The 14,036-nt window shown below is 43.3% G+C and overlaps 1 protein-coding gene across 1 annotated transcript; it reads left to right on the forward strand.

Annotated features, from left to right (window-relative positions):
- The first annotated feature begins 1,932 nt into the window (after window positions 1–1,932).
- map1aa (microtubule-associated protein 1Aa) lies at window positions 1,933–13,623 on the forward strand. The gene is made up of 5 exons (XM_076288011.1): window positions 1,933–2,010; window positions 2,584–2,724; window positions 2,891–9,911; window positions 10,086–10,309; window positions 11,334–13,623. Exons 3-5 carry the CDS (start codon window positions 3,050–3,052, stop codon window positions 11,487–11,489), a joined length of 7,242 nt encoding a protein of 2,413 aa, XP_076144126.1. The 5' UTR covers window positions 1,933–2,010; window positions 2,584–2,724; window positions 2,891–3,049; the 3' UTR covers window positions 11,490–13,623.
- The last annotated feature ends 413 nt before the right edge of the window (window positions 13,624–14,036 follow it).

Here is a 14,036-nt window from a genome sequence, read left to right on the forward strand (position 1 = left end):
AGAGATGCAAAAATACAATTTCCTGTAGTGCCTATTCCAAATTGTAACAGTTGATCAGGGGACATGATGTATTTGGGCAAATCATTTGTTATTAGTACTTAATACAGAACAGTGTATGTACAACATTTCAGTTTGTTATGGCTCATTTCCTGTCTTTCTGGTTCACAAACCTTACTAACAAGTTGGGAAAGAAAACATGGGTCATGGATTTTTTTCTTGCCATTTTTGGATGTTAAAAGCTACAATTGGCCCATTTATTCAAATGCAAATTGCACATTCATCATTTCCCACTCGAATTGTTTAGCAAAGAAAATTCCATATTATTCTCCTGGGTCGGGGGATTATTTCTACTCTAGTTGCTTGTTCAGTAGGGCAGCATAATGCTCAACTAGCCTGGAAATATATTTACTATCTTTAGTCTCTCATTAGCATAAACACACACACACACACACACACACACATAGTATGCTGCTCATGCGTCTGTGGCTCTTCCCACCAACATACGCAAGCACACTGGAATGCTTTGTGTTGTGCAGTACAAGTGAGAACAAAAAAGAAGAGAGATAGAAAGTGCAGATTGTGGTTGTGAAAGAGTGTGTGTGTTTGTGTGTGTGTGCCAGTAGAAGTGATTACAGTGAAGGGTTGGAGCCTGCCAGCTCCCCTGGGTTTGTAGTTTTAGCTTCCCGACACACATCTCTAGTGTTTGTCTGTTGGAAAGTGAAAGTGTAAACAACACAGGCTTGGCTGTGCCAGCTCTGGTCGCCTCTTCCCCTCCCCTCTCACTACACACAAAAACACACAGATACACACACACGCACAAATTACCACACTTATATTCACACACACACATTCATGTACACATACACACACACAAACGCACATGCGCACAGACAGACAGACACACATACACACACTCATACGCATGCCCACACTCTAGACTCATGGAAATTACCCAGTGCTAGTGTGACGCATTATCCTGATTTCACCTAGGTAACACGAATGAATCTAGATTAAAACACACACACACACACTTCCTGTTTGTGGCTGGTAAATGCACATCTCTGCCTTTCTGAAGTAGCCTGGGCTCTGCTAGTGTTGCTCCTGCTGCTGCTTCATCGACTCACACGCTCTACTCTGCCTTCTCCCAGGGAGCAGAGGAGAGGAAAGGAGAGGGGGAGCGTGGGTATTTTTTCCTCCTCCTCTCTCAGAAATGCTGCAATGCGTCGCCCAGCAGCACCCACAGTGGGTCAGTGTTACGCGGCTGCCGGCAACAGCCAGTTAATCGTACCCATGGCAACAGCCAATCAGATGGGCTTGTAGGAGATTTGCAATATGTGTTGAGGTGACTGGCGTCGAATAGGAAGAGGCAGATGTTTAAGGATTAAGATGCTGCCACTGTGAAGGCTAGTCAGCAGTAGAGAAATGGATAGGTATATTTGTAGCGTGTGGGAGTAGCAGCATGGCAGGTTGATAAAGATGCTGAAGCACTCAGAGGTATTCATAGCAATGTGACCCAAAAATAGAGCTTCTAGACATTTCTGTCAGCTTCTTTGTAGTGAGCCTAAAAGCCCCTTGCTCAGACAATTCCATCACCATACTTATAGGTATTTTCAGCATCTGTTCATTTTTATATCATAGGGTGTTGGCCCATCACAGGGTTTTGTTTATGGACAGTGCATGAAAGATTCATTCAGTTCACAGTTTTACATACATTTTAGTTGTTGATATTTTACACAAGGCCAAGGTTTTTTCTAGAAATGGACAAATGACTATCCTTCTTCAATTGCAGCAGTTTATAGTCAAACTGATAATAGTATTGTAACTGCTCTCCTATTACGCTAAAATAATGAAACATTTCTATGAATATATTTTTTAGATGTTAGTTTGCAAGATTGACCACCATCTTTTCATTATTCTTTTTTTACAGGACAAAGAATACTACAATACAAGAGTGATGTTCTTGAAACTGTTGTCTTAGTCAACCCCACTGAGGACACAACGGCTTCTGAGGTGAGACACGAAGATGCTATGCCTTTGTCCATGTTAGCTCTGGTCCCTTTGGGAATCTGCTTGTGGTTAGATTGTGTTCAGAGGTGAAGGACATACTGACAGCTGATGGGTCTAAGACAAATGGTTCATTATTACAGAAAATGTTACCAAATAACATTTTGCTAACCAGTGCTTGCTCACACTCATGTTTTCCAGACACTGGAATAGTATGTGAAGCCAAGTAATAATAGAATACCCAGTGTACCACATCTTGCAAACAGTCTAAGGCATTTAATGTTTTTAAGTGCCCCAATGAATATGGTCCAATTAAGTATGGCACTAATCATAGAAGCGAAAACATCCTGATAAATTTTGTTCAATGCTGTATTGTAGAAACTATGTAATATATTCTATTTGTATTCAGAAAATTCATTATGAAGCTAATTTTTAATTAATTGCAATGGTTCTGTTAGATCAATTATTTAACTATTACCAAAAAAACAATCATTTGTAAATTGAAATCTAGAAATGCAACTAAAAATACATTTTGTAACTATTCTCTCTCTCTCTCTCCCTCTCTCCTCTGTGGAGCAGATTCGTTCTCTGCTCACAGACTCTGCTGGGCAGAAGCTTCTTGTGCTCAGTGGTCAAACATCAGATCAGGCTGGTGACATCATACTGCAAAGTGGAGTCTTTACCTGCAAGCATTTCTCAGACATCATTGCTGATCCTGAGGTAAGGGGGATATATAATATAACCTAATGTGAACGTTATTCTGGATATTTTAAAGCAAGTGCTTTGTGTAGAAATGCTATACGTGGTGTACAGGTAAAAAACCTGAGACATAAGACATGAGAAAAGTGAAATATTTAAAAAATATTTTCTGTATCTTTCTCCTCAGGTGAAAGGTCTACTAAGCAAGTGGGCTCCAGAGCAGAAAGCCAGTCTCACCGTGTCCTGCCAGGGAGAAGGGGGCTGGAGCTCCCTGGGCCTCATAGAGGAGAAGAGCTTTCGGAAGGTCCTGGACTACCGTCTAAACCCAGACACCACACTGCCAGAGATGGAAGGAGTCACAGAGTTCACCGAGTACATTTCGGAGACGGTGGATGTCCCATCACCCTTTGAGCTCCTGGAGCCACCCACCTCCGGGGGCTTCCTGAAGCTGTCCAAGCCCTGCTGCTACATCTTCCCTGGAGGCCGGGGAGACTCGGCCCTATTTGCCGTGAATGGCTTCAATATCCTGATCGACGGTGGATCTGACCGGAGGTCTTGCTTCTGGAAACTAGTGAGACACTTGGACCGTATAGACTCAGTCCTTCTCACACACATTGGGGCAGACAATCTGCCAGGGATCAATGGTCTCTTTCAAAGGAAGATTGCAGAGCAGCAGGAAGAAGACCAGTCACAAGGTGTCAACGGCTACGGTGACTGGATAAAGAACCTGATCTCACCAGAGCTTGGCATCGTGTTCTTTAATGTTCCCGAGAAGCTACGCTCACCTGAATCAACTTTGAAAGTTAAGAGGAGTATCGAGGAAGCCTCACTAACTCTTCAGTACCTCAGCAAGCTAGGGATAAAGCCTGAGCCACTCTCTAGGGGTGTCAGTAACACTATTGATCCTGTCACTCTCTTTCACAAACTGGGTGTGGGCAAGCTAGACATGTATGTCCTCAACCCTGTGAAGGACAGTAAGGAGATGCAGTTCTTCATGCAGAAGTGGGCAGGGAACAGCAAGGCCAAAACTGGCATTGTGATGCCTAACGGGAAAGAAGGGGAAGTATCTGTTCCATATCTCACGTCTGTAAGTGCCCTGGTCGTCTGGATTCCAGCCAGCCCTACAGAGAAGATTGTAAGAGTTCTGTTCCCAGGCAATGCCCCACAGAACAAGATATTTGAGGGACTTGAAAAGCTAAAGCACCTGGATTTCTTGCGATACCCTGTTGCCACTCAAAAGGAAATGTCATCTGGAGCTCCACCACCAGTGATTAAGCAAACCAAAATGAAGCTGAGAACAGATAGTAAGGAGAGCCTAAAATCCTCACCAAAACCGAAAGCAAGCAAGAAAGAAACTAATGGACTTGATGATGCAGAATCCAAAAGTGACTCTGTCAAAGAGAGTAAAGTAGAGAAGAAAGAGGTCAAAAAAATAAAGGAGAGTGTCAATGCATCAAAACCACCCAAAGCGAAGGAAAACACAACAAAGACAGCCGAAGTGGCTAAACCCGAGAAAAAGAAACCTCTTAAAGAAAAGTCACTGAAAAAACATATCAATGAGAGGGCATCTAAGATGGATGAAAAGAAAGATAAAGAAAAAAAGGAGATAAAGAAAGAGAAACGTGTCAAAAAAGAGGACACTGTGAAGAAAGAGGAGAAAAAAGAAACCAAGGCGAAGGAAGAAAAAAAGAAGGAAACCAGTGGCAAACCAGAACTAAAAAAAATTACTAAACCAGATCTGAAACCTTTCACTCCTGAGGTCAGAAAGACACTAAACAAGGCCAAGGCACAAGGAAAGCCCAAGACAGATAAGAATAAAGCAGCTAAAGAATCAGCTGAGAAAAAGGTACCTTCAAGGCAACCCTCCAAGGAACTCCTGGAGGACAGGTCATTGCTTTCATCTCCTGAGGATCTTACCAAGGACTTTGAGGCACTGAAACAGGAGATGGACAAGGAGCCAATGAAGACTGCTCAAGTTTCATCTGTGGCAGGCCTTGCAGGAGACAAAGTGCTCCAGACTGTCCCTCCTGCGTTCTCAGACTCTAAAGTCTCCCAAATTGTGTCTCCTGATGAAGGAATAACCACAACAGATGTTGAAACAGAATCCCCTCGTGAGGAGAAGCCACTGAAAGAGGAAAAAATCCAACCTCAAGGAAAATTCTCTGAGAAATATGAGGATGAGGATGCTGCCTCAGAGGATGATGAAGATGAAGAGTACAACATGGACACTATCAAAAGGAAACCCCTTGCAGCTAAAGGATATGAGGAGAAAGACAAAAAGTGGCAGGATGTTAAAGACACCAAAGAAGATGTTAAGATGAAGTCAAAAAAGAGTGAGAGTGAGGAAGAGGAAGATGTGATTGAGAAAGCAGAGTTGGAGGAGGCTGAAGATCTAATCTGTGAAGATGAGCTGAAGTACAAAACAGATGAGGCAAAAAAAGAGAAAACTGGCAAGGACTGGGATGACAAACCCCTTGAATCTAAAGCTGCCAAAACTACAAGTGCCTCAGAGCACATCTCTTTCATTCAAGATGAGACCATTCCTGGCTACTCAGAAACTGAGCAGACCATTTCTGATGAGGAGATCCATGATGACTTGGAAGACAGGATTCCTCACCTCCGCTACGATGTTGGCTCCTATGACATTTCAGTTCCAGATGAGCCAGGTTCCTTTGACACCATCCATGGTATGAAGGAGATGAAAGCTTCAGCTATGTCTGGCATGTCTGCTTTGTCAGCAAAAGGCTACATCGGGGCCCAGGAATCTACTTTAGCGTATGCTTCCAATGTCATCATATCAGCTCCTCTGGCTGAGGAAGAACATATTTCTTCAGCTACTTCTATCACAGAATGTGACAAATTGTCATCATTCGCTACCTCCATCACTGAGGACCAGTCTATTGCTTCTGTGACGGCCCCTCAAACAGAAGAGACTTGCCGAAGCTCTCTGCTTCTGGATACGGTCAACAGCATACCCTTTTCTATTCGTACTGATGCTACCCAGGGAAAAGAGTACTTACATTCTGCAGGAACAATCTCACCAACATCCTCTCTGGAAGAGGACAAGTGCTTCAAGTCTCCTCCCTCAGAGGAATACCAGCCCATTGTTCCAGAAATGGAGGCTGGTCATAAGACTATCCCCAAGGCCCATGAGGAAGAAGATGATGATGAGGAAGATGAGGACCAGACACCTAATGCTGACATTTCACTGAGCAAACTTCATGAAGGATATGCATCATCTTCTTTTCTCCAGGACAAAGACAAAGACTTCAAGAAGTCTCCCACTGCAGTGTTGCCTCCCTCTCTCTCTTCACTGTCTTCATTCCCTCCTAAAGCACAAGAGGTGAAACCAGTGTCTGTTTCCAAGGATGAAACAAAGAGTGATTCCACTGAGAAATCATTCTCTCCATCACCATATTTCTCTGGCGCTTTTGATAGAAGTGCTGGCTCTGAGAGTGAGGGCCCTGATGACAGCACTGCCAGGATAGCTTCTCCCACACTTTCAGGACCAACCAGCAGTGGGTACTCGCCCACAGAGGACAAGGCACCAAAGTCAGTGACAGGAGAGAAGAAGGATGAGCCCAAGATAGACTCCTACAAGTTTGACCAGTTTGAATCTGACCTTGATAAAAAGACTGTGACTCCTTCTCAAGGGAAAGACAGTGAGCTAATAGAAAGGGGGTTCTCCAGTGATAGGGCTACTTTTGATGAGTCTGAGGAAGAAGAGGACAGTGAAGATGACTACTTTGCCAAACAGGATAAAGAGAAGGAAATTCTTGGTAAGTCAAGTTTTGACAAGGAAAGGGAGGGCACATTCTTGGATGATGAGTACAGCTGTGAGCCAAAGTCCCTGAAAGATGAGAAGCAGTTTGAGAAGGAGGGAACAGAAAAGAAAGACAAGGGTGATGCTGCCTGGGATAAGAAACCTATAGCTCAGTTTCAACACTCAGATGAGGATGACGATGAAGATGAAGATAAGCCATTAGATGTCCTTCGCTCAGGAGTGACTGTGTCTGAACTGTCTTCTGAGACAAGTAAATTTGATACCATGTCCAATAAGTTTGGCCGAACAGAGACATCAGAAAAACAAGAGCACTCCTCAGTAGGCTTCAAGGAAAGTGAACGAAGTGTGCACTTTGACCAGTTATCCTTAGCAGAGCGTGAACACCGAAAGAAGGAGTTTGCAGAAACAAGACAAGACACTCCTTATGTAGATGGGAAAAGTTTCACTTATTCTGACATTTATGACAGCCGATCCAGTTCATCCGATTCATATGGCTATGGCTCTGAAAATCAGAAGGACCAGAAAGATAAATTTGACAAAGCTGACACAAAGGAAACACAGAAAACAGAGTCCTTCCTTTCAATGGGAACAGAGAAAAAAGCTGACAAAGATGCACCTTTGAGTTCTTTGGCAGAGCCTGATTTAAAAACCACAAGCACCCTATCAGGCTTCAGTGCTATGTCTGTGGGACTTCCGACCAGTACAGCAAGTAAGACCGAAAAAGAGCCTGTGCAGAAAACAGTGCAAATTAGTTCCCCTTTCTCAGATCATTCCACAATAGGTAGTTCTTTTACAGGCAAATCCTTGAGCTACCATGAAAAAGAAGCTGCCTTGGAGAGAGATGTGATACGATCAGTGTATGGTGAAGGCGATGATGATGATGATGATGATGATGACGATGATGATGATGATGGAGATGAAAAGTACAAATACAACTACACTTTTGACAAAGAATCTAAGGCTAAATCTGAGAAAGAGTCAAAGAATCCATTTGACTTTGTACCCTCCTCAAAACTCCCTGATGTAAAAGATGTCAAAGGCAGCACACACGAGCGTGACTTCGAAACAATCGCGGGAAAAAACACAGCATCTGGTCCTTTTGGATTATCAGACAGCACCAAAGGCACTGAAGATCTGTCACAATTTGGAAAAGGAGATGCTCCTTCACCCTTCTCCACAAGCCAGACTTCTGTTGGTCCAACAGGATTCTCCTCTGGTTTTGACTATTCCTACGGTGGTGAGAAGGAGTCTCTGCTTTTGAGTCAACAGGGAGACAAAGACAAGAAGGACACTCAAGACCAGTCATACTTACCTCTATCAATGAAGGCGACTGAGGATAAATACTACAAGGATCAGGACAAGGACCAGGACTTTGACAAGCAGAAGACACCTGACCTCCTGGGCAAGAAATCAGGTGATTCGGTGTCTCTGGGCTTTAGCTACACCACCACTGCCACTGCCTACTCCTCTTCCTCTTCCTATAGCCACTCCTCCTCAGCCTCTGCCTCACTCAACACCAGCCGACAGTTCGGAGAGGAGCTTGAGACACCGGCCAGTGCTGGCTTTGAGTACTCCTCCTTCAAAGATGAACACTCCCTGGTGATGGACTCCCCTTTTTCAAGTTCCAGTGGGCTGGTAAAGGATGAGTACCTTGAAGTCTCGGAGAAGCTCACACCTGCCACCACCACGGCTGAGTCCACCTCGAGTCTCGCTCGATTCTCACCCCTTAGCCCCTTTGAGGAAAACAAGCCATTCCCACCACAGTCCACAGCCTCAGCAGAAGACAAAAAATTATCTGCCAGCTCTGCAGGAGCCATGTCAGCTCCACAAGCAGCATGCTTTTACAAACCAGAGTGGTCAGATGACTCAAAGAGTCGAGAGCTTGGTGCATCTGGGCCATATTCTCAACTCAGCCTGACTGCAGGAAAAGATCCCATTAAGGACCTTTATGGAGTGCCTCCAAAGGCTCACTCAGAGCTGTCTGAGAAACAGTACTATGAAGACACTGAGAGTGAAAGTGAGGAGGAGGACTATGTCTGTGAAACTAAGCTCAAATCACCATGCCAAAGATCTCCATTTGATACCCACATTACAGAGAGCAGGGAAGGAGTCCTGTCTAGCTTGTCTGAGAAAAAGGTGACCTCGCCTTCCGGCAAAGCTCTCCCTGATGTCCTTACCTCATATGGATCCTCATCCACAAAGCCAGACACCTCAAATGGACTAACCAAGGTAGCCACAAGCTCCCCGAATCCTTTTGGTCTGGCCAGTGGGATGATGTCCAGCCAGGCTAAAGCAGAGCCGAGAGGAGCAGAGATGGATGTCAGCAAAGTGAGGAGTCCCTTCGAGTGGGAACTGCAGCAGCAAAGAGGAATCTACCCTGGAGCCTCTCCTCCTCACTATAGACATGAGGATGAGTATGAGGAAGAGGAGGAGATGGAACCAGAGCATCCTCCTCGCCCTCTGTCTCTGGCATCTGCTGACCAGACCTTCCATTCCGCTTACTACACTGAGGACAGTGGTAAGCATGATGATGACTCAGATCAGCCTCCTGATGTCTGCATGGGAGCTTCCTCTTACTCCTCGACCAAGAAATCCCCAGGGTACTCAGCGTCAGAGTTCAAACAGAGGAAGGGTGACATCTCTCCATCATTCATCAACCCAAGCCTCCAGCACTTTGGCAGTGATGAGGATGAGGATAGCGATCGGTCCCAGGAGGGTATTGACCAACAACATCCATCTGGCAAGGGTAGATCACAATCACACCATTCCTATGGCCACAACAGGGACATGTTTGGAGCAATGGCAGCAGGAATTGCTGCTGAAGAAACACCCCCAACCTCTGTTAGCGAGTCTTTACCTTCGCAGTCAGACTCAGATGTGCCACCTGGAACAGAGGAGTGCCCATCAAGTGAGGCACGAGAAGCCAATGTAGACTCAGACGAGGATGCAGATTTTCTGCCAGTGGATAAGTCTTCAGGTATGGCTTTTGGTGGTGGAGGCTATTACTCCTCATCTAGGTCATCAGGAAAAACCCATGATCCTCCACCTGCACCCATGATGGACCCGGCTCCTCACCCCCCACACCCAGATGTGTGCATGGTGGACCCAGAGGCCCTGAACCTTGACCAGAACCTCACAGAGAAGCAGCAGCTGAAAAAAGACTTAAAGGCCAAGAGTCCCAAGAAATCCCTTGGGAAACCAAAGTCTGGCTCACCGGCAGGCAGGCGCAAAAGGTCTCCAACCCCTGCAAAACAGACCTCGAAGGACTCCTCGCCTAGGAGCACTTCCTTGAAGAAGAAGGATGTTGAGAAATCATCAAGGATGTCTCGTACGTCAGATGGACAGGGTTCTAAAGAGGATGACATGTCCAGGTCAAGCTACAACCCTGCCAAAGGGCTTGTCAATGGAGTAAAGAGCTCCACAGGTGGGTCTCTACATGGCTCATTATAATTTTTATTGATGAATGATTAATGGAATATGTTCTATGATAATTATTTCAAATATGTGATTCTGTGCACCAGGCAAGCCACTGCACACACACTACAAACAGACACTTATGTGCAGTATTTCTCAAACTGGTTGCATTTTCCTTTTCTAGGCTCTAACTTTTCCAAATCCAGTTCCTGTGGGAGTCCAATCTATGTGGATCTAGCCTACATTCCCAATCACTGCAGTGCAAAGAATGTAGACCAGGAGTTCTTCAAGCGTGTTCGCTCAGCCTACTATGTGGTGAGCGGGAATGACACAGGAAGCGAGGAGCCTAGCCGCAGGGTTCTGGATGCACTGTTGGATGGAAAGGCTCAGTGGGGATCCAATCTCCAGGTAAAGCGCACTATTATCTTAGGTTAAATGTAGGGTCAGGCATTTTAATTCAGCATCCTTTTTTTCCCTATTTGACAAGATTACTCTGGTCGTTTCTGACTGAGACAATGATCTGAAGTAAATAATACAGCCATAATTCATTTGTTTAGGATCTATAATTTGGGAAAAGTAAGTGGTGGTAATATCAAAGATAAGATTCTCTATTTGCTTGTCTGTCTATCAAATACCTATTTTTGGAAAGCAATTTTGAAGTAACTGTCTTCCTGTGGAAGGTACTTTAGCTAAAAGACAGTCTGTTGGAAAGCTATTTGCATAAATTCTGTCATGAAGGATGTGGTACTTTCACAGTGCAGGAACCGATTGAGCAGCAGGGCATTTGAGACAGAGTGAGGAAAATTTCATATTTATTTCTCCAGGTATACCTAGGTACGGTGGCATTTAAAGCTATGAGTGGGTCTCAAGGGTATTGTTCTATATTCGTCTGACTACACGGGTATATGGAATGCGTTCAGTGATTATGCAAAAGCCATGTCATACTGTATGTATAATGAAGGACAGGGATAGTGTGTGTTTTGTGAGCCATGGAATAGGGCTTATTTCTCCCTTGCATAAACATTAGTTTCCAACTGCAATTCCTATTTCAACTTTGCAGCATCCTTTGATATTTCAAATATCATTTTGCCAAAGAAACTCCTTCTTGGCTCAGTGGGATATGAATCAATCAACTCTGTCTGCACACTACACTCTGTGAATTAAGATTAAGAAGAATGAATTGATTAATGTTTAAACTATAGGCACACACAGAAATTGATACCATCAACCTTTTTCCGACGCCCTTGCTTGGTCACATTCATATGTTTCCATTTAACCTATCTCATACAGCTTAAGACTTTTGTTCTTCTTTCATTCATATTAGTAAGGTAATAAGTATCTTTGTTTTTTATTCAGAAAGACATATGAATGCAGTTGTTGTAGGGTGTACCTCTAGCTGATCTCATCCCTGCACTGCCCTTCTCCCCACCAGGTGACCCTGATCCCCACGCACGACACCGAGGTGATGCGTGACTGGTACCAGCAGACGCACGAGAGGCAGCAGGAGCTCAACATCATGGTGCTGGCCAGCAGCAGCACGGTGGTTATGCAGGACGAGTCCTTTGCCGCCTGCAAGATCGAGTTCTAAAAAGCCCTCCTCCCCAAGGTCTCTTCCTCATCTGTCCTACCCTTTCTCCACCCCACCCTCACCTAACCCCAATCCACCCTAATTTCTGCTCTCTGTGTGTTAGAGATTGGCCCTTTAGAACCCTGTTTGTAGTTAATTCTGCAACAGCCACGAATCCTCGGGTGTTTCATGTGTGTTTAATATTGGTTGTTGTTCAGTTGTTTTTTTGTCTTTAATGATGATTTCGTTGATGTTAGTTTTTTCCATATTGTTGTGTCATATTGCCGAAGAAAGAATTACTTTAGAGTGGGAAGGTACAGAGAGTGGGATTGATTGACAGATTGATCGACTGACTGATAGGCTCATGGGGCACAGTTTGCTTGTGTCTCTTGTGCATTGTACTGTACAACTGAGTGTTAGAGAAGATGTGCCTTTAACTTGTGAATGCATTGCTGCCTTTAAGCCCAAACCAAGCTGTTAGCTTCATCACTAAACAAATGACAGAAAACAAATAGGACTGCCTCTTCTCGATGACCATACTCTGTAACAACACAACACTCTAGTTTGTGAAATCTCACAGCCACCATAACGCTCATCTATCAACTTCAGTGGATTTAAAATGATACAGTTATATACAAGTGTTCCCAGTGCAGTTAGTCAGATGTATTGTATATGTTGTTTTAAATACCTCTTGACACAACACAACTTCTAAAAAGATACATAGACCATAGGGCTTTCATCTATCTGTCTGAACGTTAGCCTCAAATAAAGTAGGCCGTGTTCACAATGTTCATCGTAGGCTGTGGTCAGTTGGAGGTTGAAGTATTCCTAGCCTGCTATTTCAGTCCTAGTTTTCCTTCTGTGTGGCAGTCACAGCATACACAAAACACACAGATGCAGTGCACTGGGTCTTTGAAGTGCAGTGTATTAGACATAGTTGTGATCCAAGGCTGATAAATGCATGTTCATCTGGCAGTACATTTTTGTTTATGTACAGTTAAGTATAATATCCAGATCCTGACTCGACCATATATACACACACATAAATACATATATAAATATATATACTTCCCTAGATTTACTATTGACTTAACAATCAGTTATGTGTGTAAACTGCTATGTTAGAAAGTAATTGTAATTTGTCATTTGATTTCATGACAAATAAGTGTGAACTAAATATTATTTTTTGTATGTTAATTTTTTAACAAGGCCTAAAAGAACTAGATCATGTAAACCGTTAAGATTATGTGTTAATATGTTGTCAAATGTTTTCCAGTCTAATTTATTATCTTGTGTTTTTGCTTTACTGGAAGGAACACATTTCAATTGTGCTGATTGTAGATTGAGCTCTGTGCTAACAGTTAGATAAATGCCTCACAAACACCTGACATCTTCAGGGTTATCGTTTTAGTGACTCAGAGGTTAATTAGCCTTTGGAGTTGTTTTGAAGCCTTTTGAAAGGTAGGGAAGAGGATACTGTATGAAATGATGGTAAAATACATTCCATTTTACCACTGCATACTTCATCCTTTCCCCTGTTTTGCCATTATATGAAGTTGCACTTTTTCGTTCATAATATTATTCAGGTTGCTTTGTTGTTCCCTCATCCTAATTAAGATATTTTATGCATGTTAAAGAAGTTAAGATACCCATTGTAAATTATTTTGACTTATTTGAGGGTATGTGTTTTGATGGGGATGATTTTCATCTGCAGAGAGATGACTGAGATGATTGAGACTAAATGCAGGCTGCAAGCAATAGGATGAGCCTCTTGGCAATGCCAGCCCTGGCTTCTCTGAAACAAGGAGAGGCTTGTTGGGACCGTCTTGAGGGACTTGTTTGACAGAATGAGGATTTGCACATTGATGCTGAGAGAATGAGAAGATGGCTGGGTTTTACCTACAATAGATAAGCACATTGTGAACATCACCAGCTTGATTGCTTTTGGATAATGCACTGCAGATTTCACTTGGTAACACCTGACTTAGACAGTTATCAGTGTCATCTGGCTTGGAAAATTTGTTTGAATTAGGACTCATGAATCGTAGCTCGTAGTATATTAACTTGCAAGTCCACAATTGGCTAGATGTTGAAAAGAAGCACACGCCGGTATTGTTATTTAACTCCAAATGCATTTGGAAGGAAATGACCCCCACACTGATATTACAATTTTGGTAATATTGACATTAGAAATTAATATAGGGTAGCAATATGTAAATTGGGAGTGGGAGTTCAATAAAAGCATGGTGAATCGCTTGTTTTGTAATACAGTTGCCAGTGAGTTTAGTGAGGAGTAGACAGATGTGTGTGTGTGTCTAAAGGGACCAGAGATCCAATCCTTGTTTTGTTTTTCTTTTCTGATCTTAGGACAAAATGGCCAAAGGTGCTGTTGACAGTTTCCTTTCAGTGTCGAGTAGAGATTTTTTATTTGGAATAATACTTTTAGAATAAAAAAGGTAATAAGATTGCACTAACAAACTGTTGACTTGATTGACTTTGCTCAAGTCCGTATGTCCAAAGTTTCAGTGTCTGACCTATTAAGATAAAACTAGCCTCTATATTTATTCA

This window comes from Alosa pseudoharengus, unplaced genomic scaffold (assembly GCF_046254945.1).
Source record: "Alosa pseudoharengus isolate Yale_2024_CS ecotype anadromous, Long Island Sound unplaced genomic scaffold, YU_APseudo_1.1 YU_APseudo_1.1_scf_16, whole genome shotgun sequence".
In the NCBI taxonomy this organism is placed as follows: domain Eukaryota; kingdom Metazoa; phylum Chordata; class Actinopteri; order Clupeiformes; family Clupeidae; genus Alosa; species Alosa pseudoharengus.

Excerpts from the sequence above, each read along its gene's own strand:
- map1aa (XM_076288011.1), top strand. The coding sequence starts at position 3,050 with ATGGAAGGAGTCACAGAGTTCACCGAGTACATTTCGGAGACGGTGGAT. Across the intron at positions 9,912-10,085 it reads TGGAGTAAAGAGCTCCACAG|GCTCTAACTTTTCCAAATCC; the intron begins GTGGGTCTCTAC and ends TTCCTTTTCTAG. Across the intron at positions 10,310-11,333 it reads AGTGGGGATCCAATCTCCAG|GTGACCCTGATCCCCACGCA; the intron begins GTAAAGCGCACT and ends TCTCCCCACCAG.